We start from the raw sequence: 25061 nt of genomic DNA, 5'->3' as shown, positions 1-25061 counted from the left end.
TTCAAGTCGACTTTTTCGAATATTTAAGAATACAAAGGGAGATAGGAATTAGCTCTATGGATTGGGGCCTACAGAGTAGGTTTTACCTTACGTAAAGATGGACATAGACTCCCATATACGAATCGTAGAGGTTTTATTGATTTTATTTAATCTTGGACGATGGATAATGTACAGAAAACAATTTTCTCCATGTCATAATAGAACTTGAAACCTTTGATAAAATTTTGAGTGTGAGAAGCAAAAAGATGCACAGATATGGAAAAACTGTCATGGAAATCAAATCGTGAAGAAAGGACTTGTGCTTAAATTGAGGAGCAGTGAAATAATTTTTGTTCCAGTGAGCAGTAATATATATATTTGTCAAAATAGATAGATAGGCCTAATTATTATTTGTACTTTAAATTATATCGTTAATTCCGTAATTTTCATTAAGTTATACTCTTTTTACATATAGAAACTCAGCTACTGGTGTTTCATTTAGACACATGGCATTTGAATTTCGAATGGGTGCTTATGACGTTGGACTAATTATGAAGGAGGCTGTATAGCTCCTGTATTGCAAACTCTGCGTATGCCGTAGCCAACACTTGAAAGATTAAATAAAACTGCAGAAAAATATCGTAGAATTTGGAACTGTCCACAGTGCCTTGGAGCATATTCCCTTTGTCTGTCCTGCAAATTTAGGGCACAATAAATGCACTTCAATTACAAGTCATACTATTCAAATATAGCTAAAAGGCGTGCTGCCTATAACAAGGTGACCAACTCACCCAAGCCTCTCCTGATTAACTGATAGATGGATCTAGCAGTCTAATCATGAATGAGTAGAAATTGTCTCGGCGCAGTGGGCTGGTCAATCACTACTCACAAAATGCAAGCTTAAAACGACTAGGAAAACCTCCGAAATGGAGGTGGCGAAGACCCATAACTGGGTTGTAGAGCCAAGAAAGAAGAAAGTTATTAAAGTACGATACGTGTTTATTACAGGCGAAATATAACCTCTGATTCATAGTGTACTCAAAACATACAGCGGTAAAAATCTTGATGTAGACAGTGTCTACTACAACAAACAATCCAAGTCCCGTTGTTTTGTGTATATAATGACTCGTCTAATTTGTCTTTGAAATTTTAATAGGTATTTTATTAACGGTTAATAAATAATACATTCTAACATGGACAGACATGTTTCAAATTACTTTCTTATTTACGGACATTCTACGTGTAATATGTCCGTACGCTAGGTTCTTCTACAACACAGGTCTAAATGTGATGGTTCCCTTGTGGAATTTCTATTGCTTAAATGCTATTTAGTGGTATTCTGAGTTGCATCCATCTGACGGTTGTTGGGCTGTCCCATTCCAAACTGCAGTAGAACTATCATATACGTCACCACTGTAGAAGCATACTGTAAGAAAGCAGTGGGACACTCAGTAAGAAATTAGTACTAGGATAAATTGATCAAATAACCACAATAGAAAAGGATCTGGAAGTTCAAAATAGTGTTTTTATAGTTCTCCTTTACGAATTATTGTTCAATTTGTGTAAGCTAAAACAATAATTTAAATCAGTGTAATCAACATTTTTATCAGTTATTCAGTTTCTTTACATGATCAACTATATGTTTCAGTCTGTAAGCTAACAGTGCTTTTATAGCATTACACAAGTGGATTAAACACTAGCAGGTGAAACGATAATAAAAGGTGACTCTCTACATGTCAACCGCTTATATACAAGGATTATTTGACATAGATTACATATTTAATACAATAGTAAAATTATACATGTATTGGAATTGAATTTGACATTGCAAAATGGTCTGAGACATGTGAAGTGCAAAATATATTTGACTGATGTCGTGGGTTTTTCGGAGCTCGAAATTGCATTTTCAATCGTGTTGACATTTATATCCTCTTTCTGTAACATCGACTTAATAGACTCCTATCTACGTTTAATTATAACTAAATTTCTGTATGAATTTGTTATGTCTTCTACGCAAGTTCCTCATCTGTCTTATATTCTTTGATTCTATTGCCCTAATAATATTTGGTTAATAGTAAGAATTACTTTACAATTACTTTTCCTTGCACAAATTCCTTCCACTCTGGTTATCACACCACACGCCTATGTTCTCCTTTAAGTAAATAACACAATTAAATGTTTTGCAGGCCTATCAAATTCCTTAATAGAGAGCGTCTGATGGACATGAAGTCTTTTATCAGACACCCATTATTTGGTGGGATTTGTGGTTTTCATGGCGGCGAGTATGAAGATGGCTTAGATGGATGTCTTCTTGGTATCAGCGCTGCGTAGACTGGAAGAATTTTACTAACGTTTCAGATGTGCTATCACCTATGAAACTTTGTAAACTTCTACGAGACTACGCGGCGCTACAACCCAGAGGACAGCCATCTTCACCGTTTATTTAGCACTCTGTTACAAATACTGATCGCTGGCACATGCGAATGCTCAAATATATTTTGTCAGGGCATCTAATATCAGCTGTTGGTCTATGCTGATGATGTGAATCTGTTTGGCGACAATATAAACACCAAAAAAAACCGAACACAGAAACACTCTCAAGGGCTGGTCGGGATGTGGTTCTAGAAATAATTTCAGGAAAGACAAAGTCTATGATCAGACCAGAAACAGAATATAAAGATAGCAAATAAATCGTTAGAAATTTTGACAAGATTCAAGTGGATGGGGCGACACTAACAAGTCAGAATGAAATTTATCACGAAATCAAGAACAGATTATTTCAGGGAATGCTTCCTATCATACAATCCAAAATCGTTTTTCCTCCTGTCAATTTTAAAAAATAGCTAAAAGTTAAAATATACAAAAGTGTAATTTTGCCAATTGTGCTGTATGGGTGCGAAAAAAACTTCGGCTCTCATTTTGAGAGGGAAACAAAACTTGAGGGATTTTGAGAAAGATATTTGGAATATGGAGAGACGGTTTATTGAGAACAATGCATGATGATGAGCTTTACGGGTTGTACGACTAACCTGATATTCATAAGATAGTATAATTGCGTCATATTGTGAATCAAATATTAAATTAATTATTCGGTTTTTGTCCGTCTAATCACAATTATATTTAAAATTTACAAACAAGATAATTAAAATATAATTTTATGTTCCACATCGAATAATCGATTTACATTTGGAACATTTTGACAACATATTTCGGTTTCATCGAACCATCTTCAGGTGTAAAATTATATCGACAAACTTAAAACTCAATTACAATTTCTGTTGTGTAGCTTTTTAGTGATGTTTTCTGGTGATTTTCATATCCAGATTATTTTCACATATTGGAGCAAATGTATTGTTTTGAAGTGAAATGCTTTTGATGTTCTACATCGGCCTGTAAAGCAAATGATTCAAAGAAACACTAATGAATATAAGAGAATATAGAAAACAAAATGAAATAATAATTATATAAATCAAAGGTAAAATTAAACATACCAAAGATGATAGTGTAGACACGTTGATGTGTCTGGAGGTGTCTAGAAGTACTAGCGTATCCGACCAGGCATGGTTCAATACTGATGTTCTAAATGTAAATCGATTATTCGATGTGGAACATAAAATTATATTTTAATTATCTTATTTGTAAATTTTAAATATAATTGTGATTAGACGGACAAAAACCGAATAATTAACCTGATATTTTTATGGTGATTAAATCGAGGAGGATGAGGTGAGCGGGACATTCAGCACGCATGAGAAAAGAGGCGGTTGTTTACAAGGTATTGGTTGGGAGGCCTGAAGGGAGAAGACCGCTGGGAAGACCTAGACGTAGGTAGGATTATAACGTTAAGATGGACCTTAGGAAGATAGGAATCGATGGAAAGAAACTAAATGCAGTTAACTCAGGATGGAGTCCGGTGGCTGGCGTTTGTGAACATGAACAGGAAGTGGGCTATTCTTTGAAAAAGACGAGTAACAATCAACATTTCAAAGAACATCCTGCACAACAGAATTAGTTAAAGGTACCTATTATATCTTTCTGAAACTTTTGCAAGATCAAATATTTTCAAATTATAGAAGCGGATCGTTTACAGAAGACGGTAGAGCGAATTATATTAGGTGAATGCGTCATATTGTTCAGTTTGTGTTGTATCTAAAGCGTAAATATTACAATATACGAAAAGGGGTGATTCCTAAAATTTAAAGAACTCTGAATTCTTAATGTCTTTTAAGGGTATGAAACTTAATCCCTGTCTCATCAAAGGAAAATAATACATATAGAAAATTATAAGGGTAAACAAATCAAGGTATATGAGATGAACAAGGAATGTAGCCCGCTTGTCTGGGACGAGAACTGCATAAACAATTTCAGTCGGAGACAACTGAAGGGCAGAGACCTCTTGGGAGACCTGTACTTAGATGGGAAATAAATATTAAAATTGACCTTAAATATTTATGTTTAAAAATGTAGAATAGATTCATATGACAGGTTAGTGTCGCTGACATGCTGTTTTGAACATCACACAATTTTAATGTTTTGCAGAATTTGGGAGTTTCCTCATTTGAGCGACCATCGTTTTTACATGGACTATTGGCCGTGATGTTAGAAATACGAGGCCCGTATTTTTTATTTTATTTAAAACGGCGGAGTGTGATATATTAATGGATATGACGAAAGCAAGACAATTCAAAATGTGTACTGAAGGGTGATTATATCGCAGATACTATAGTTTAGTTGATGTGACGGTCTCAATCTTACCGATCTGAGCATTTCCCTGTTTACATCGAAGAATCCAGCCACTGATATCACTGGGGGATGCGATGATATTGTATTCAGGAAAGCGTTCACCTGCAATGAACAACAGTTAAATGCCTCTGAAATGAGGAAAAATATGTAAGGAATAAGAGAGTCGTAAGTTGTGATAAGCTTCGCAGAAAGGCTACTGGATTATTATGCGTGTTCAAGAAGTTTTGGTATTGAGTTACTTGTATTATAACAAATAATGTATGTGGTAAATGAATATAAACCATTATAGTGCTAAGTATGAGTGATATCATCGAAGGCCAGGTTGAAGGAAAGAGTGGACTAGGAAGAAGATTGATACAGCTAACCTTAAACAAGGAAAGAAGATGACGTTCCAGGAATTAAAGCGAGAAGCCGAGAATAGGGACAACTGGAGAGCTCTTTTTGGGCAGAGCAATGGACCTGTCGTAAGACAGAACACTTAATAATAATAATAATGATAAAACCGACGGTTAGAATGCGTAAAATGCAAGCGCCATTTTGATCAACTGTTAGTATCCTACGTGTCCATAGTTCTGTATTTTACACGCAAATTTCCGCTTGCGATACGTGAGAAATAATAAGTCTTTAGTAGCGGAAATATAAACTTTTCATCTCCAAATAATACAAATTCAGTACATTTAATTAACATCAAAATGTCTTTTAAATATTGATGGCAATTTGATGCGAGTTTATAGACTGGCAATGAAAGGAATTAGCAGTGTATACGTGTACTTACTATATGTAGGCTTCTGTGTGCTCTTGAGTTTGGAGAGAGAGAGAATTGTGTCTGCTTTAGAGCATTGTGGTAACTATATGTACCACTTGCTTTACAGTTAAATAACTCAATATTTCGCCACATACATAGTAAGTCAATAGTATGTTTACTAACTTTGTGTTGCTTGTTCCTGAATTTAAAATAAGAAAAAATGTTCCTATAAACCCGTCGTGCATAAACCACATTTGTTTTGTATTCAGAGGTATATTTTGAAGACAACGTGGCAAGCGTCATCTTAGGAATCGGCGATGTGAAGGTCCTCTTACACGTGATGAACGCACGTATGGACCAATAAGAATGTCGCCAACAATTCCTGCCCAAACGTTTATTGAAAATCTTTACTGAAAACTGGATTCACTTTGATATAAAGTCATTCACTGAATCTTATTTTTGGTTATTATTTCGAAAATGAAACATTTGCGTCCCCATGTTCATAGGAACATTTTTCCTTATTTTTGATTCTGAAACACGCACACACAGATTGTAAAAATACTTTTGACTCACATATTTGTATACAGTATGCCCCACAACAGATGTCCAAAGCTTTACTACGTGCTCTGGGGACAATTATAAGCCGAAAAGTTCAAATAAACATGGGTCCGATCTGCAACTTTTTGCCAAGAAAATGAGAATGGGCATGTTATTGAATTTGTAACATTTACATTATTTCCATTTAATTTTAGGTCACATTGTATTTATCATTATTCTTATTATAAAGTTCACACTAACTCCAAATGGATTTTCAATTACTCACGTTATTTCCGTGACTCGAAATAGGGAGACTGTTGGTCGATGCACAGTTGAGCCCTTCGTGTAATTGAAGTAACAGCCCTCTTTACACAATAATGTTCATTTTCGATGTTGGCACCCGAGTCAATTATTCGATTGAGCAAATCAGCCCTACTGTCTGACTTGATGTCTAACACCTGTGATTTCATGTGTCTCCGGAGAAAGCAGTGGACTACATCGGCCAATCTGACGGTTTGGAGAATGTTGATTCAGAAATGTAGTCACCTGCCTACCAAACTGATGAGGTGCTTCATGATGCTGCAGCCACGTCTTCCGCCTGGTTAGCAGAGGAACATCTTCCAACCTGAATGGCAGCTCTTCCTGTAGGACACGCAAGTAGCGCTGATATGTCAAGCCGTCTTCAAGCACTGACTGCCCTGTGACTTGCCCACGAGCTCCACGTGCGCAGCTTTGTGAACTAATTTCTCAAACACAGCAAATGCATAGTGAGTGCTGAGCATTTTCTTGACAAACCGTTGGAGATCGGATTTTTGAACTTTCAGAATCAAACTGATCCCAAGAACACGTAGTTAAGCTAAGGACATTCTATTGCAGGACAATCCGTGTATTCTTTTGGTGTCAAGATTGAATGACGATTATTTTCCGTAACATTATTAAGGTACTGTTATGTGCATATTGATGCGGTGCGTTGGAAGTAATTCTAATTTGAAATTTGTAAAAGACCTTACAAATATTAAACATAGTTTTAACTCTAAAATAACTGTTTTGTCGGATATTGTGGCGTGTAGTTCAGTGTAAAGTGACAGACGTTTTAGAAATCCCATATTTTCGACTTGCTTATGTCATTGTTGTGCTTATTTGCACAATGTACATGAAATGAACGCAAATAGGGCTAGTAACTCCACATGACTCAGCTCGAGAACCACTAGATGGTTTTGAATTAAATCTAGATTGTCATTGGCGATTGCCTTAAAATAGTGTTTATCAGTTTCTTTCAATCAGTAATAATCAACATGGCGAGCAAAGAAACTTGTTAGTTGGGATTGACACAAACTCTACTTGCGATAAGGCCATACAATGACGTATGGTTATAGATTTTTGGGAAATACAAAATTTTGGTACAATAATTATTTATATAGTGTAGAACAACAACATGGAAAGTGCATAAGAAAATAAAAATAATTTGACATGGCTAGGATTCGATCTTTGGTTTCCAACATTGCGAAGCCGTTATCCCACCAAAGAGCTAAAGTTCATTGAGACGTGTCGGTGTTGTTTAGAGTACTTACAAATAAGTTTCAAGAAATACTACAAACATAGTTAATAGGTTCTATAAATGAATTAGAGAAATTTTCTTTCTGTACGTAATGAACAAATTTACCGGGACTGATTTTATGTAAATATTAGTAAATTTTCTTGCCTTCATTTCTCAGTCATCTGCGTCTGCCCAACATGCGGGAATGTGTTCTGTCGTTTTTCTTCCTGTGAGCGCACAACAGGAGATCGAGAAGGTATTAACACGGGCTGGACCACCTTGAAAAACCGACCCACCTTTAGCGCCAGCGAATGTCGTGTTTCTGAAATATTCTTACCTCTATCAAGACATCGTGATTTTCTCTCGACGACATGATGAGCTGCAATTCTTCTTCTATTTCCACTTTAACCTACGTAAAGGAGCAAAACATAAGCGAAACATTAAAATATCTAAATTGATACATAGACTAGAAACGTAACTTGAGAGCGTACAACGGGCTAAAAACGCACATTTTGCTGTTGGGTTTTACACAGATTGCCTCTGACACCATATTTTATAGATTAATTGGTTCCACTATGCCCAACAAGATCGCCTAACCCCAGGAGGTGTGCATCGTAATCAAAATTTAATGGAGTTACGTCAATGATTAGGGTGAGATCCAAGTACCACACATACAACGACGATATTGCCGTCTTATTGGGCAAATACAACGGTAATTTGGGGCGTGTCAGCTGCAAGGCCTTGAGGTTATTTAAGTACGCAGTAGAACCTTATGTTACAATAGCCTTACATTTAGATGAACCTTGTGTGCAGCATTACAGGTGACATAGTGCATACATCCTCCAGTCACTGATCCGATACCCATTCCAATTGACTGAATAGGTATTTCCGCTTCGCTAGTAATCCCGTACAAGAAACCATACAGGGACATGGTCATTATGAACAGATAAACAGCGAAGAATATGCAAGAAGTTTTTTCCATGGCGCCACCTAAAAAATAAAAATTGAAGGATGTACCTTGATCCTTGAATGTCTTTAACGGATGTCACTGAAAATATTTCTTCTGAACAAAATTACATTCAAGGCCATGTTAAAATTGAAATACTTGTTAGCATTGGGTTTAACATATTGTATCCTCCACTCTACTAACTGTGATAGACCTACAAATATAACTCTCTTTAAAAGCTGCTATTACCTTATCTACTCAAAAAATGCACTGTCATTTTTGTTGGAACCAATCAGATCTCAGTAAATAATAAATATAACACATAACTTCATGATTTACACAGTGGACAGAAATATTGGATGAAGGTTACGGCTGGAAATTTAGTACGGTTATAATGAAATCATACAGATGGTTTGATGGCCATACGTTTTGGAAAGTTGTCGTGTGGAAGACTAAGATTTTCTTTTTGAAATTCACAAAGAATTAAAGATATAAAAATGTTGGTAATGAGTTTAGCTATCTACTTTATTCTAAGATCAGATACCATAGTTGCGTCCCTTGCTCAATAACCTTCACTGCACCCGGGCTTACCTGACCGGGAGACCAGTTGGCTGAGTCGCAACCAGAGGATTCTGTACTGCCCTATGCTCTGCGCTGTGTAACACTTCCGCCTCAGTTCCTCCTGCAGAGGGGAACCAAATTATAAATCTTCATATTATACAATAATTGCTGGAAACTCCATGGTGACGAGAGTAATGAAATTGTTCTCTTCACAAAATATTATTTTTTCATCACATGAAAGAGAATGGGGTTGACGTTAAGTCATGAGCAGAATTAAATTTAGTTATTTTCCTTGTCTACGTCAACAGAACTAGATTTGTAACTTTTTCGTTTGAAGCTGTTTGCTAAATGTATAACATAAACGTTGTGTTTTTTGAACAAATTACTTTTCTCCAGAAGTGACAAATTAATAGAGTCCGTGTCATAAAATATTGCGCATGCTACGCACTTTATAATATTTTAAACTTAATTTTAAGGCTGTATATTTAAATTGTTATTCTCTCAACATCTTGTTTCTGATGAGCAATTGAAGCAGTAGAGCAGAAATTGTAGTGGAAATGAAGTGAATTGATTAGTAATGTGATCAGTTTCTTGAGAGTATGTCATTAATATCCTAAAGCTGTTAAGAGAACTCAGAATGTCAAAGTGCAAAGAAAACAATCGGGAATTCTCTGAACTCCCGTATCGATTGCTTTCAAGATGATAAATTTTTAAAATGGGCCAGTTCATATTGAATTAATTTCGTAGGATTATACGAAAAGAGTGAAAACATTTTTATTAGTTTGATGTTCAGGTATGTATATTTTTTGTGTAATTTGGAATATTTAATATCCTATTGCCTTTCCTGATTTTTTATAGCAAATATAACTCTATTCTTTCAGCGCTAAACACATCTAAGACAACACAGCTAAGTACTGAATTATTGCGCGTTTCTTGCAAGAAACGAAAGAATGACCGTCTGTCCGTCCGTGCGCGGGATTCAACTCTAGAACCAATGGACGAATTTGAGTGTAATTTGGTGTGGACTCTTTATCTTTTATTAATTCGCGCATTCGTTCTTCAAAAACTATGTTAAGGGACGTTTAAACATATACTGAACACCTTCTGAATCCATGTTGTTCTGACAACAGTTTTTGATAAAATAATTGAATCAGACGAAAACAAGAAAGACGTCATTACTACATGACATTGAAAATTTTAGAAAATACACAGGCCTATATCATACTGTACATTTCCCCGATTCGTTTGTTAATTAGAAGAGAATGAGGCAAGTCAATTATTAAATCTTATGCTTAATAGGTAATTTTATGTATTTTTATCGTCTGCGAACGTTTGCTAGTGCAGATTTCTTTAGTCTCCTGTTAGCTCATTACCCAAAGCTTATAATCTGTAGAATCAACCATACTTCTTAGTTAGACAAAATTCTTTTTGAACTTCTCATAAAGTAAAAGTTACGAAGAGATGGATACCTACACACTAAAAGAAATTCCACCTGATAACGTTTCATGTAGGCCTTAATATCAAATTTAATCCATATCTATTCATCAGTGTCAAACGGAAGCCGTCGCTATTCACATACCTTCAACGTTCGCAAAGAGACTCAATTCCCTTCTGGCGACGTTTTAATATATAATAAGAAGGTTTGATACTAAAATTCAGTGCACTTACTGTATATGAACCCTGGAGTTAGAAGGGAACATATGCAACTTGAACTGTCAGTTTCTTATAGCAGACCTTAAAATTCCTGGACAGAGACTTTCCGGCTGTGGATAGATTTCCGCACGTGGTAATCCAAAGTGTTAAATAACAGCTAACTAGTGTTATGGCGTAGAAGAAGCCCGGAATTTGCCATATGCGAATGTATGGAGTGGAGAAGTGGAATGCTATAGCTGCAAACCCAATGGTGGAGCAGCGGATGGCGTGAAAAATGCAGCGTTTCTTGACGTTCAATGACAGTCTATTATGAGTGACTTTGAGGAAGAGTATCTGAAAGAGAAGAAAACTTCTATTGTAATTCAGTGTGTTTGTTGTTTGTCAATTAAATTATTTTCGAGTTTCAACAAAATCTACCATTTGCTTTCAAAAATTAATTTACATACCTGAAATTCAGTCCACTTGTTGATGTAATGAACATAGTTGGAGGCGTCCAGCCATAGAAGTACAGGTGAACTTATGGAAGTAAACATAAATAAAATTAGCATTGAGTAGAAGATCGTGTTTAGGAAATCGATCTTCCCAGAAAAGAGCACGGACGACAGATCCCCGACGATGAAACAGATTATAACCGTTGTTACAGCATAGATGCACATGGAGTAGGCCATGATTGACGAAAACAGCTGGAATTTTGAGACTCCTGAAATTATAGGCAAATTTGAAACAAATTGTGGGTTGGGGAACATTGACATTGGGGTTAGGTGCTTTTATTAGGTTATGGGATCTTATGATATCATTAAACTTGTAACCGTTGTTGTATGGTTTCTTTACCGAATTCGTTTTTGGAGAATGGTATTTTGTGCAATCTGTTTACAAGGAAATTGAATGCAGCTTGTTTGTGAGAGTTGGAATGGTTAGATGTTTTGCGTATTACGATGTTTGAGAATGTGAGTTTCCTGTAGATGCCGAATTGGAATTCTTTCAGGTGTCTATGGATGGTGAGGTCTATAAAGTTAATCTTATTATTATTTTCTGTTTCTAGGTTGAAAGGCGTATGGCACTAGTGTATATTTTATAGTGTTAATACGTAGGGCATTCAAGAAATTCCCCCGGAATTCCCCTGCAGACGGAGAAGGAGAGATAAGATAGCGCACGCAAGTGTTGTGGTGGGCAGCCGAGAATGTCTGCTCGCAGTGGCAACAGGTCTGGACAGGTTTCGGCGTGCCGTATCGTTACTGTTCCGTTTCAGTTAGACGTGGGTGTAGGTCATTCGGCGCAATGTCATAGTTCGAATAGCGTTCGAACATCAAGTTCATGTACAAATTGGGCAAATCTGCTGCAGAGACGCTATCGGCCCTGCAGCAAGTTTACGGTGATACTGCACTAAAGAAATCCGCAGTTTACGACTGGTTTTCCCGATTTAAGAATGGGCAGGAGACGTTGGTGGGTGACCAGCGCAGCGGGAGGCCTTCGACATTCAGAACCGCGGAAACGATTGAACAAGTGCGACAACTGATTCTATCTGATCGCAGGATGACCATCGTGAAGTTGGAGCATGAAGTTGGTATCTCTCACGGATCCATTCATGCGATTCTGTCCGACGATTTGAAGATGAGACGTGTCAGTGCGAAGTTCGTTAAGAGGCAGTTGACTACGGATCAGATCGAATGTCGCACGGTGCTCGCTGGAGATCTGTTTGAGAAAAGTACGCAGGACACGACGTTTCTCATAAAGATCGTCACTGGTGATGGGTCATTGGTGTTCGCCTACGACCCGGAGACGAAGATGCACTCACCCGAGTGCACACAGCGTCGTTTGCCCGACCAAAGAAAACGCCTCGTCCGATCCAAGGAAAAAGTGATGCTCATGGCATTCTTTGACATCGACGGTGTGGTGCACCATGAGTTTGTACCGCCTGGACAGACTGTTAGAGTCATTTCTACGTGCAAGTATTGCAGAGGTTGTACCAAGCAGTTCTGAGGAATCGGCGCGACAAGCGGCAGGGTGGGTGGTTTCTACATCACGATAACTCATCGAGCCACACATCGCTGGTTGTGCAGCAATTCCTCGCCGAGAAAAGCATTCCCGTCATCACCCAACCACCATACTCTCCGGATCTCGCTCCGAGTGACTTTTGGCTGTTCCCTACTCTGAAAATGGGTCTCAAGGGGACGCGTTTCGCAACCATGGAGGACATCAAATCGAATGCGAAGGCCGAACTCCGAAAGATTTCAAACAAAGCCTTCCGCCGGTGCTTCCAACAATGGCAGGATCGATGGAGCAAGGGTCCTACTTTGAAGGTGATTGGAAAGCGTTGCCATATGTCCTACCATTACAGTGCTATACCACAATTCCGGTAACTTTTTGACAGTAGTGAATGGGGAAGAGGTTCTATTCTTGTAAGAAAAGGGGGACTTATCTGGCACACACTTCAAGACTACTGAAGGCACTAGAGCTGGAATGAATGGCTATGGCTTGAGACAAAGTTTTACCTTTAGCCTTGGACATATATCACTTAATTTTAGGCTAAAGAATATGACATATACTTATGATAATTTTAAAAGGGATATCTGTAAAATAAATATTTAAATTCTCTATAGCTGTGAAGCTGCGATCAAAGCATTTGACAATTACAGGATAAACTCAAGGCTGGTCCGGAACTATCAACAATTTCTGCTGGTATTGTATGTGCCAAAAAGTTGTCAGTGGAACCACGGTTCCGGAGAATTTGACGTAAATACGTTTATACGGAAAGGAAGTTTATATATATGCTTTATTGTAAATATTTCCTTTATACATGCTTTACAATTGAGTAAAGTTTGATTAAGACATTGCTTATTTAACTTGACTTAGTAAGGTTTCAGATGGGTCTGTGGTAGATGAATGTAATGTAAGTTAAGGTAAGGTAAGGTAAGGTAAGGTAAGGTAATGTAATGTAATGTAAGGTAAGGTAATATAATGTAAGGTAAGGTAATGTAATGTAAGGTAAGGTAAGGTAAGGTAATGTAATGTAATGTAATGTAAGGTAAGGTAAGGTAATGTAATGTAAGGTATGGTAAGGTAAGGTAATGTGATGTAAGGTGAGGTAAGGTAACTATGTAGGTAACCATTGTTGTTTATTTGTTGATAAACAGATGACGTTTCCAAGGTAACATAACAATGAAGATACACTTTTTCGTTTCCCAGGTGACATAACAATGAAGTTTGACGTTTCCTAGGTAACATAACAATGAAGTTACACTTTTTCGTTTCCCTTTTTCGTAACAATATTTCGTAATACATTTTCATTACATTTTTGCCGAATGATACTGACCCTAAAATATAGACGTATTTACGTCAAAACAGTAGCAGACCACAGCGAAGTTTTGTTGCTTTGAGTGCCGATATAAAGGGTTTGAAGGGAATGAGATTGGTGGTCAGCTGGCAAGAAAGGGCTCCCTGCACCTATGAGCTTCTCTGTGGCATCTCTGAGAAAGTGAAAAGGTAGGAAATCACTGACAGGGTGGGCAGAGAACACCAAGAAAACTGCCTGTCCACTAGAGCAGTGATATTCAACCTTTTATGTTCGCGAACCAGCAGATAAAATTTCTCTTCAACTTGTACCCCCAAAGTTGTTGGTGTATAATTAAAGTAATATATGGTATATACTCTACATTTAAAATAAGTTAGATAAATTACATTATTGATTATTCAGTGTAATATATATATTTTTTGACGTAAATACGTCTATATTTTAGGGTCAGTGTCATTCGGCAAAAATGTGTTACGAAAAAGTGTTACGAAATAGTGTTACGAAATAGTGTTAGGAAGAAGTGTTACGAAAAAGGGAAAGGGAAAAGTGTAACTTCATTGTTATGTTACTTAGGAAACCTCATCTGTTTACTCAGATTTGTTGTTACCTAGGAAACGTCATCTGTTTACTCGGCATTATTGTTACCTAGGAAACGTCATCTGTTTTTTTAGCATTGTTATTACCTATAAAACATTACATTACCTTACCTTACATTACATTACCTTACCTAACGTACATTACTTTACCTTACCTTACATTATATTACATTACATTAATTACATTACCTTACCTTACCTTACCTTACATTACTTTACCTTACCTTACCTTACATTACATTTCATTACATTACATTACTTTACATTACATCCAGCTACCACAGACCCATTTTAAGCGTAACTAATTGAAGTTGAATAATCAATGTCTTAATCAAATTTATCTCAATTGTAAAGCATGTATAAAGGAAATATTTAGAATAAAGCCAATATATAAACTTCCTTTCCGTATAGACGTATTTACGTCAAATTCTCCGGAACCATGGTTCCACTATCACTTTTTTAAATTTCACGTGCCCCCTAAGATGTCTTCGCGTACCCCAGGTTGAATACCGCTACACTAGAGGACGAAGACACGAAAAGAGGTTTTAATTTGAGCCCTCTGCTAAGAGCACTGTCGAGTTCGTAAAGGTAAACAGAATCAAGCGTATACAAAGGCCAGGCAGGCTAACAATGTCACGGGACTCCATTCGAAATTGGTGATAGCAGACAGCGCCATCAATGGAAAGTGCAAGAGCGAAATTGAAATAACTTCATATAACATGAGATTGTGTGGCCTTCGCAGAAATACGCTTTCGTCATTTTATCATGCATTCCATGAAGCCAAGCGTCAACCACGAAGTCCCTTTATGATAGATATTGTGCTTAACATGGAGTTAATAACGGTGAGCCAATTTTTTGGAAACACAAAAAATTAGGAAATGCTTATGGTGCAAGGGAAGGTTACGCGCCCACTCCATTTGTATACATTTATTCACACAAAAGACTGTTCTACTCACAACTGCTGCCCTGATTATGCCAGCTTGAATATATATACGTATATATATATATATATATATATATATATATATATATAAAGGTATACCCTGTTAAAAATTTAGTAATTATAATAAATGTGTATTGAAATATATTTATTATACCCATTTTTCATATTTGGAATCATCTTATAAAATAGTCGTTTTCAACTACAATACAAGTATTATAATGCAATAATAACTGTACTTACCCCTAAATGGCAATTTAATTGGAAGGAACCCGAAAAAACGCATAACGATAAAGAGTGGTTTTAGCTGATTATGAAAGAACTCATTTGAAACATCAGCATCTGTCGAAATGCCGGTTGGAGCGCACAATTCTGGTTTGCCAATGTAAAACTTCTTCCTGTTCTCTGAGTTTATTGCCAAAGGGTCTTGCAGACCTACATGAGCTATTTGTGCAGGCAGAAAGTGATTCGGTTTTGAAACCATGTTTCTCTCTACTGAAATTTCGTTAATAGCTGAAACATGTATTTTCCTGAGAGTGTATATAAACGTTACTCTATGTTAGTAACGGTATCCAATCGTAGTTTGATGTTTTCAATTTAACAAAGAATTTAATAACATTATTAGAAAGATAAGATCATAAACTGGGAAATTGCTCTGTTAGTATTAATTTGAGTTAGTGCGTTTATGGCCGCTTTCTTACATAGATTGTATCATTTCCTTATTATGTTACACGTTTTAGATAAAGACTTTTAATTTTAAAGTAATTAATATTTATAATTTAAGACAGACCATAAAGTGACTGGCGACGGGCAGAACGCTCAGGAATCGATTTCCGGTGACGATAATAATCTATGTGTTCATCTGCTGGAGAAGTATCCAGAAATGTAGGACCTGCACCTCTTTTTCCAAGTTCCGGCGAGTTTTGGGCATTCACTCATCATCAACACGTGGGCCTGCGAGCAAAAGCACGTTTGTCGATAAGCTTGTATTGTAATTTAATAAATTACAATGTAGTTTATTATTGCCATGTATATTGAGGGTCCCTCGTACCACCGAATGTCGCGTCCTCACGTTGCGGATAGAGGAACGGCCTCCAGGTATGAAGGTTATCTGCGAATATATTGAATAAGCAGTCGTGGACAGCGGCCGAGGTGTGGTCCTCCAGCTTGGGGGTTGGGCATAATGCTCATAACCTTTCACCGTAAATAAATATTGCTACAAACAAATTACCTAATACTCTGACCAGGACGGACTCTTTGGCACGACCGTGGCAATTGGAAAGCGATATGAGATTTGTAACATGGAATATTATGAGTCACTATAATGCTGGGACACTGAAATCAGTGAGTAGGGAATTAGTAAATTTTAAGTTAGATGTAGAGGCAGTGCAGGAGGTGCGATGGGACGGGGTGGCAGGATTCCAGTGAACAATTTCACGTATTTCTATGGAAAGGGGAATGACAGTCATCAGTTAGGGACGGGGTTTTTTTGTTCATAGCAGAATTAGGGCAGCAGTTAAGAGAATAATATTTCTTAGTGACAGGTTGTCTTGCGTAATTTTGGAAGGACGTTGGTTCGACATCATTGTCCTTAATGTTCATGCCCCAACTGAGGACAAAAGCAATTATATCAAGGATAGTTTTATGAAGAATTAGAATCAGTATTTGATGCATTTGGAAAGTATCACATGAAAATTCTACTAGGAGATTTCAATACAAAAAGTGGGAGGGAGTGGCAAAGTAACAATATCAATTTGAAATTTGAAATAGGGTTCAATTTTTAGAGACAAATAGAGATAATGAAAATGTGGACATCAACACGTAGTGGGAAATGTCAGAAACTACATCAATTTTTCAGCTAAGGAGAAACTAGGTTACTGCAGGTGAAAGCAAAATAAACCATGTTTTAATGAAGAATATTCAAAATTAAGAACTGGAAGGAAACAAACAGAATTTTGGCTAGACGTGAAGTTAATAGAACGTTTAATAATACGAAAAGGGGATATCTGAAGGATAAAATTGTTGAACTTGAGACAAATAATAAGGACAAAAATATCAGAGACTTGTACAGAGGCATTAATAACTTTAAGAAAGGATATATTTCTAAGACTAATTAGATAAAGGATAATAATGGCAATTTGCTTGTAGATCCAGTGAAAATTTTAAATAGGTGGAAAGTTTTCATATCCAGCTCTTAAATGTTCATGAGACGGATGATGTTAGGCAGAATAAAATACATACAGTTGAACTGTTAGTGCCAGAACCTAGTTTAGATGAAGTTGGATTAGCCATTGAAACGTTATAAATCTTCAGGTGTTGATCAGATTCCAGCAGAATTAATTAAAGCAGGTGGCAAAAGGATGCATATGAAGATCCATAAGCTTATACTGTTAATTTTCGATAATGAATGGATACCACAACAATGCAAGAACCCCATAATTATCCCTAATCATAAGAAGTGACCAAAGACTGAGTGTGGTAGTTAAAGAGGAATATTTCTGCTATCAACCTGGTACAAAATTCTGTCAAACATTCTTCTGGCAAGATTAACTTTATATGTGAATGAAATTATTGGGAATCATCAGTGTGGGTTCAGACGAAACAGATCAAAAATTGACCAGATCTTTTGCATTTGTCAGATACTAGAGAAAATGTGAGAGTTTAGTTGGACCGTACATCAACTTTTCATCGATTAAACAGAAGCCTTTGACTCTGTGAAGAGAGAAGTGCTATATAATATTTTTATTGAATTTTGATTGCCAAAGAAGCTAGTTAGTCTAATAAAAATGTGCTTAAATGAAATCTGTAGCAAAATTCGAGTAGGTAAATATGTATCTCAGTAATTTTACATGAACCGCCGCGGTGGTCCAGCGGTCAGAACGCTAGCCTTGTAATTTTGGGGTCCCAGGTTCAATTCCCGGTGGTGCTCAGATTTATAACTTGTGTTGGGCAAGGCCGTGGTCAAGGCATCACGGGGTTTCCTCCGGGGGCTTCCCCGGTTTCTCCGTCGTATCCCAACAATTACTCCATACACACAAAAGAAGGCAATGGCAAACCACTACTGGATCATCTGCCTAGAAAGCATATGAACAGGTCCCTGTCAACCTGAAGAGGATGGAAGGATACTGTTCATAATGTCACTAGGTGTCGACTCCGACCAGAAGGTACAAAAAAAAAATTACATGCAGCACGATGTAAAACAAGGAGATGCTTTGTCTCCCTTGCTCTTTAACTTTGCGCTAGATTATGCTATCAGGAAAGTCCAAGATAGGCAGGAGAGTTTGCAATTGAACGGGACACATCAGCTATTGCCATATGCTGATGATGTCAATTCATTGGGTGACGGTATAAAAACAAAAAAGAGAGGTTTTACTAGAGGCTAGGAGACAGGTGGGGGCTAGAAGTAAATTGAGAAAAATCTAAGTACATGTTAGTATCTCGTCGTCAGCAGACTTGGTTGATAAATCCTTTGAAAGTGTTACAAAGTTACAAAAATGGGAAAAACAATAACTCATGATTATGTTAGGAGGAGACTATTTTCCGGAAATGCTTGGTACTTCTCAGTTCAAAATATTTTGTCTTTCAGTCTCATTTCTAGGAACCCGAAAATTAAAGTACACAAAATAATAATTTCGCCTTGTGCTTTGTATGGGTGCGAAACATGGTCTCTCAATCTGAGAGAGGAAAACAGATTGCAGGTGTTTCAGATTAGGGTGTTGAGGAGGATATTTGGGCCTAGGATAGAAGACGATGGGACATGGACAAAACTGCATAATGACGAACTTAAAAATCTGTATTCCTCCCCTAATGTTGTCAGGGTGATTAAGTCGAGAAGAATGAGATGGCCTACTCCACGTTCACTTATGCTGTAACAACGGTTATAATCTGTTTCATCCTTGGAGATCTGTCGTCCGTGCTGTTTTCTGAGAAGTTCGATTTCCTGACCACGATCTTCTACTCAATGCTAATTTTGGTTATGTTTATTTCCATAAGTTCACCTGTACTTCTATGGCTGGACGCCTCTAACTATGTTCATTTCATCAACAAGTGGACTGAATTTCAGGTATGTAAATTAATTTTTGAAAGCAAATGGTAGATATTGTTGAAACCCGAAAAGTATTATATTGACAAACAACAAACACACTGAATTACAATAGAAGTTTTCTTCTCTTTCAGAGACTCTTCCTCAAAGTCACTCATAATAGACTGTCATTGAACGTCAAGAAACGCTGCATTTTTCACGCCATCCGCTGCTCCACCATTGGGTTTTCAGCTATAACATTTCACTTCTTCACTCCATACCTTCGCATATGGCAAATTCCGGGCTTATTCTACGCCATAACACTAGTTAACTGTTACGTAACCCTTTGGCATACCGCGTGCAGAATTCTGTAAACAGCCGGAAAATCTCTGTCCAGGAACTTTAAGGTCTGACAAATAGGAGTAATAGAAATGAATTTTATGTGATCCTTTAAAATCTAAGTCAGTTATTAGACGAAATGCGTCGGGAGGCTCTTAAATTGCACATGTATAAAGCAAATCAGTTTCTTATAATTATTTACGCACTGAAAATATGAAATTATGTCTAATAAAAGTTGCTTATTCTTCCAGGGCAATAAAATTTGTTTGAAAAGCAGCCTTTAGTGTAAACAGCTCCATCCTACACTGGCGTTACGTTATAATGCATTGTAACAATTTTAACCTTTATAATATCTCATAAAATCCAATATGAATAAATTTTACCATATTCTTCAGGGATGTGATATATTTATCAAATAGACTGTATAAAAGGGTCCTGTGGTATATTTAAACTCCGTCAGAAGTGTTAACGTTTCTTGCACGAAGTAGAGGTTGAACTACAATGCTCATCATATAAAGTCACATTAATTAGGCGCACAATAACCCCCCCCCCCCATTTATTTCAGATAAATTATATACATATAAAATCCATTTGCATCTAGGTCTTTAAAGTTGCCTCTTTCTCTCTAGTCTGTAAACCAAAAATTGGTTTACATCCTCATACATGTCAATACGTATTATTTACCTTGACGCCCCATTTTCTTTGGTTTCATAATTGGATAATACTTTGTGAAGAATACAATTTTATGAATCTTGTCACTATGGAACATCCGACACTTATTGTATAATATGAAGATTTATAATTTGGTTCCCCTCTGCAGGAGGAACTGAGGCGGAAGCGTTACACAGCGCAGAGCATAGGGCGGTACAGAATCCTCCGGTTGCGACTCAGCCAACTGGTCTCCCGGTCAGGTAAGCCTGGGTGCAGTGAAGGTTATTGAACAAGGGACGCAACTATGGAATCTGATCTTAGAATAAAGTAGATTGATAAACTCATTACTAACATCTTTATATGCTAAAATGAGAGAAAAGAGATCATTGGCGTTGTACGGGGAGATGAAATTAGAGTGGGGTAGACAGGGTTACATTGGTTGTTGTACGAGGGCGGAGAGGGAAGGATGGGCATGGTTCAGAGCGGGTATTTGGAAGCTGAGAGGGATGAGGGGTGGCATGGATGAAAAAATATGCCCTTTATGTGGGGCGACAAAAAGCAGGATTCACATACTATTAAAGTGTACGGAAACCGGGAGGTGGAGGGAACGGCTCCTGAGGAACAAGTGGTTTACAACTGGCGAAGAGTTGGCCTTCAAGAAAATTTTAAGCACTACGAATGACACGGAGGTCAGGGATGTAGGGAACTTTCTGTACAAAGTAAGATGTAAAAGACAGGTCAAAATTAGGAATTTAGAACTGCTACTGCGATAGAAGACACGGGGGAAATAAGAAATAGTTATGCAAATAGTATTAAGGAATAGGAGGAATAGTTATTTAAATAGTATTAGGGATGAAGGAATCGGTATGTAGAGTAGCATTAGTGAATAGTTGTAGTAAGCAGTAGTGCTAATAGTGCTACGTATGTAAGGACTGTGGCCGTGAAAACCTGGTGTTAGGCGGCCACAGATCTCTGTATATAGTTCTAAACCAAATATATTATTATTATTATTATGAGGTAGCAAGAGAATTTTTATAAAATCAAGATTAAAATAAAGTGAAGTCTTGTCTATGGCAGTCACAATATGATATCGTTAATTTCTTGTGAATTTCAAAAAGGAAATCTTCGTCTTCCACACGGCAACTTTCCAAAAGACATGGCCATCAAAACATCTGTACTAGTAGCTTTTCAAAAGTGATTTTTACTTTTACACCTATCCATACGCGAATTTAAGATTTTGAATCTGGTGACAGTAAACATTCCGCGAATGTGACCTCTCCAACTTCTACCTGGTTGTAATTTTGTAGTAAAGAAATATTCCCAGTGGCCACAGTGACTTTCGTTGTTGACATAAAGGGGTCAATGTATACTATTCAATTTTAATTTTTTAGGTGGCGCTATGGAAAAACTTCTTGCATGATCTTCGCTCTTCATCTGTTCTTAATGATCATGTCCTTATATGGTTTCTTGTAAGGGATTACTAGCATGACGAAAATACCTATTCAGCCTATAGGAATGGGGATCTGATCACTCACTGGCGGAGATGGGCGGGTTATGTGGCACGCATGGTTAGGCAAGTGGTGTAAACCGCTTAATGGTCGAGAAGCCTGAAGAGAGGAGACCGCTGGGGAGACCTAGACATAGTTGGGAAAATAATTTCAAGCAGAATCTGTGGGAGACAAGATTTTAAGGCGATTGGATTTTGCTGGCCCAGGACAGGGTCCAGTGGAGGGCTTTGGTTAGTTCGGTGATGAACCTTCGGCTTCCCTAAGCCCTCTAGTTAGTTAGTTAGTTAGTTAGTGAGTTAGTTACGCTCCATGACTTTCAGTTTGTTCGTTTCTAAATCATGCCTTTCTTGTCAACATTTTCATTTACTTTCGTCCCAATTGACAGAGTTCGTTCTTCTGAATTGTCTGCGCGGCCAGAAATCCGGTATCTTAATGTTCTGATAACAAATCTCCAAAATCTTCGAATGTGCATAGACCACACCAGAAAGTGATAGGTCTGGTGACTAGTCAGACGTTGTCTCCGTTGGTAGTTAGAAATTATCATCCACTAACTTACTTAGTTACTTACTTTTTTTTTCATTTTCAATGACATCTGACTGATGATCATTGCAGGTTAACGCTTTTCTGAATACAATTTCATCGAATCCCCCAGTGATATCGGGTGCGGGGTTCTTTGATATAAACAGATAAATGTTCAGATCGATACGTTTGAGGCTGTCACATCAACTACAACTGCATTACAGTCACCATGTTATAGTTATTTTTGAATGTCTTCTTATCTTCATGCCCATCACTAAATTGCAGCAATCGTTTTAAACAAGAGCCCAATAAGTCCTACTTGAAAACTTCACGGAGCAGAGGACTTCTGAAATCAACATTCGTTTGTGTAGTACACTCCCAGGTCTTGATGAAACCCAAAATATTATCATTGATCCAGTCAATGGACCCTCTCCCGGGCTGTATGAACCCAGTCTGCATTCTCACACTACAATTATTGAATATATGGTGTATTTTATTATTAATTGCAGTTCTAATATTTAGATCTCCCAGATTGTCTCTTCCCTTCAATTCACGTCTACTAAAATTTTGTACGCGCTTATCTCATCCGCATTAATATCAACGCTCTAATTATAACATCCAAAACATCATGATTTTTACTTTTAACCAAATATTAAGGTAATTAAATCAAAGAGAAAAAGATGTACGGAGAATTCGAGTCAGAATTAGATGAAGATGGAAATATAATATTAAAACGGATCTTACAGAAGCAAAATATGAAAATGTATCTACACACAAGGAAGAGATTAAAATGCGTACGGAATTTGAGTCACAAGAACTGGGCTTAGATGGAAGGATAATATTGAAATGGCTCTCAAACATACAGTGTATAATATTGTGCGCACATTAAGGAGATAGGAATTGTATTCATGAAAAGTAACATCAAAATGTATTTCAAACAAGATATGGCAATTTGAATTGCATTCATCTGGCACAGGTAAGATCCCAACGATGAGCTTTTTTGAATACCATAATTAAACTTTTGGTTCCATTAACGACAACCACTATTAATTTTCCAAAGACTATTTACAGGAGTTCGTTACGCCAGAGAATCCATTCATATTGAGCAGCTGATGATCTACCGGTCGAAGTTAGACAATTACAGGTGCACAACACGTCGCACAACAGAACTATAAAAGAATTATATAAAACGTCTAAATCCATTCCTATTGTAGTTATATGATTAATGTATTCAAGTCGTAATTTTTTACTGAATGTCCCACTGCTTTCTTACAGCATGCTTCTACAGTGGTTACGTATATGATAGTTCTACTGCAGTTCAACATGGGACAGCCTAACGACCGTCAGATGAATGCAACTCAAAATACCACTAAATAGCATTTAAGCATTAGACATTCCACAAGGGAACCAGCACAATTAGACCTATTATATAGAAGAGAATAGCATACCACCTTATTACACGTAGAACGTCCATAAAAAAATCGAAATATAATTATTATTGTTAGTATGTAATATTTATTAAACTTCTATAATCTGCCTATTGAAATCTCAAAGAGAATTTAGACAAGACAATATATACGCAACACAAAATTCCTTACGAAGCAAATATGAACTTTTTATATTGAACACACATCTTAAAGCCTGTAATTCAACTAAATATAATGAAACAGATCGATACACACGAATGTATTTATATCTTACACGCATGACAACATAAATTTGTTAATTTCTTTTAAATGTTCTACGAAAACGTTAGTATATTACATGGACTCAACAAGTACATTTTCCGAACAGAACACTTCACATTTTAAATTTGCTTTTCACATTCTGAATCTAAGTCCCAATAACATGGCAGCAACTACAAGAGGCTTTTCAAGAGACAACTTACACAGCAGCAACTAGTCGACATACACATACAAACATGTGCAACTGTAGACTGGAGACAGCAAACTGAAAGCCCGAATGTTGCGGAATTGATCGTCTCTCTTTCCTTCCTCGGAATACTCTACAGGGCACATTTCGTACTAACATGTCTTGCCGAGCACACGTGAAAACTTCACTGTCATACGGTGGCACGTAGACGGAAAAAGAATGAAAACACGAATCTTAAAACAGACATAAAATGAGGATGTGAATTTGATTCGTCTGGCTAAGGATAAGCATAAGTTGCGCGCTGCTGTCAACAATTTCCATGAAGGGAATGCATTTATTGATTTGCTGAATAGTGTACTTTGGTTACATAATTAAGAATGCATGACTAATAATTATAAACATGAATCTGTGAATGTAAATAATAATCATGATAATAAGTTAATTAACTAATTTGTTAAAGTGCATAAAAGCGGTAATAAAGCGAATTACATTCAAGCAGTAAAAGGATACACTCGAAATTAATATTCATGCAGTAAAATCTCAGGGAGAATAACATATGAATATAAAATTGCTTAATTCCTTTGCAAATACAATGTTTATTGTTAGGATTCTCTATTGAAAT

General features: G+C 37.0%; 1 protein-coding gene and 1 long non-coding RNA gene across 7 annotated transcripts; one reads left to right on the top strand and one right to left on the bottom strand.

Moving 5' to 3' along the window:
* Positions 1 to 957: 957 nt before the first annotated feature.
* Positions 958 to 24654, bottom strand: LOC110826650 (gustatory and odorant receptor 24). Of its 6 annotated transcripts, none has more exons than XM_022057529.2 (9): positions 15086 to 15144; positions 11148 to 11401; positions 10783 to 11034; positions 9079 to 9169; positions 8332 to 8531; positions 7879 to 7950; positions 6551 to 6646; positions 4735 to 4824; positions 958 to 1405 (listed from the first exon to the last, which is right to left on the bottom strand). In XM_022057529.2, the coding sequence occupies exons 2-9, from the start codon at positions 11367 to 11369 to the stop codon at positions 1304 to 1306; spliced, it is 1125 nt and encodes a 374-aa protein (XP_021913221.2). In that variant the 5' UTR covers positions 11370 to 11401; positions 15086 to 15144; the 3' UTR covers positions 958 to 1303. The 6 variants fall into 6 exon arrangements, 5 of the variants coding, with proteins under 5 accessions (XP_021913221.2, XP_087207538.1, XP_021913227.2 ...); XM_087351412.1 differs by having other exon boundaries at positions 6559 to 6646; XR_015535845.1 differs by having other exon boundaries at positions 1354 to 1405; positions 6291 to 6646.
* On the top strand, positions 13358 to 20132 carry LOC110826689 (uncharacterized). The gene is made up of 5 exons (XR_015535846.1): positions 13358 to 13586; positions 13627 to 13676; positions 13787 to 14184; positions 19347 to 19592; positions 19706 to 20132. It is a non-coding gene; the product is annotated as an uncharacterized LOC110826689 (long non-coding RNA).
* Positions 24655 to 25061: the final 407 nt, after the last annotated feature.

The sequence above is a fragment of the Zootermopsis nevadensis genome, unplaced genomic scaffold (assembly GCF_977971745.1).
Source record: "Zootermopsis nevadensis isolate Lab colony 2312 unplaced genomic scaffold, Znev_1.0 Znev_ptg000019l, whole genome shotgun sequence".
Taxonomy (NCBI): Eukaryota; Metazoa; Arthropoda; class Insecta; order Blattodea; family Termopsidae; genus Zootermopsis; species Zootermopsis nevadensis.
The sequence above is the reverse complement of the archived record's forward strand: the minus strand, read 5'-3'. Positions and strand labels throughout refer to the sequence as shown.

Coding starts and splice junctions, on each gene's coding strand:
- LOC110826650 (XM_022057529.2), bottom strand. CDS start 11,369: ATGGCCTACTCCATGTGCATCTATGCTGTAACAACGGTTATAATCTGT. Junction 9,170..10,782: donor CTCTGTCCAGGAATTTTAAG/GTCTGCTATAAG, acceptor TCCCCTCTGCAG/GAGGAACTGAGGCGGAAGTG. Junction 8,532..9,078: donor CCAACTGGTCTCCCGGTCAG/GTAAGCCCGGGT, acceptor TTTATTTTTTAG/GTGGCGCCATGGAAAAAACT.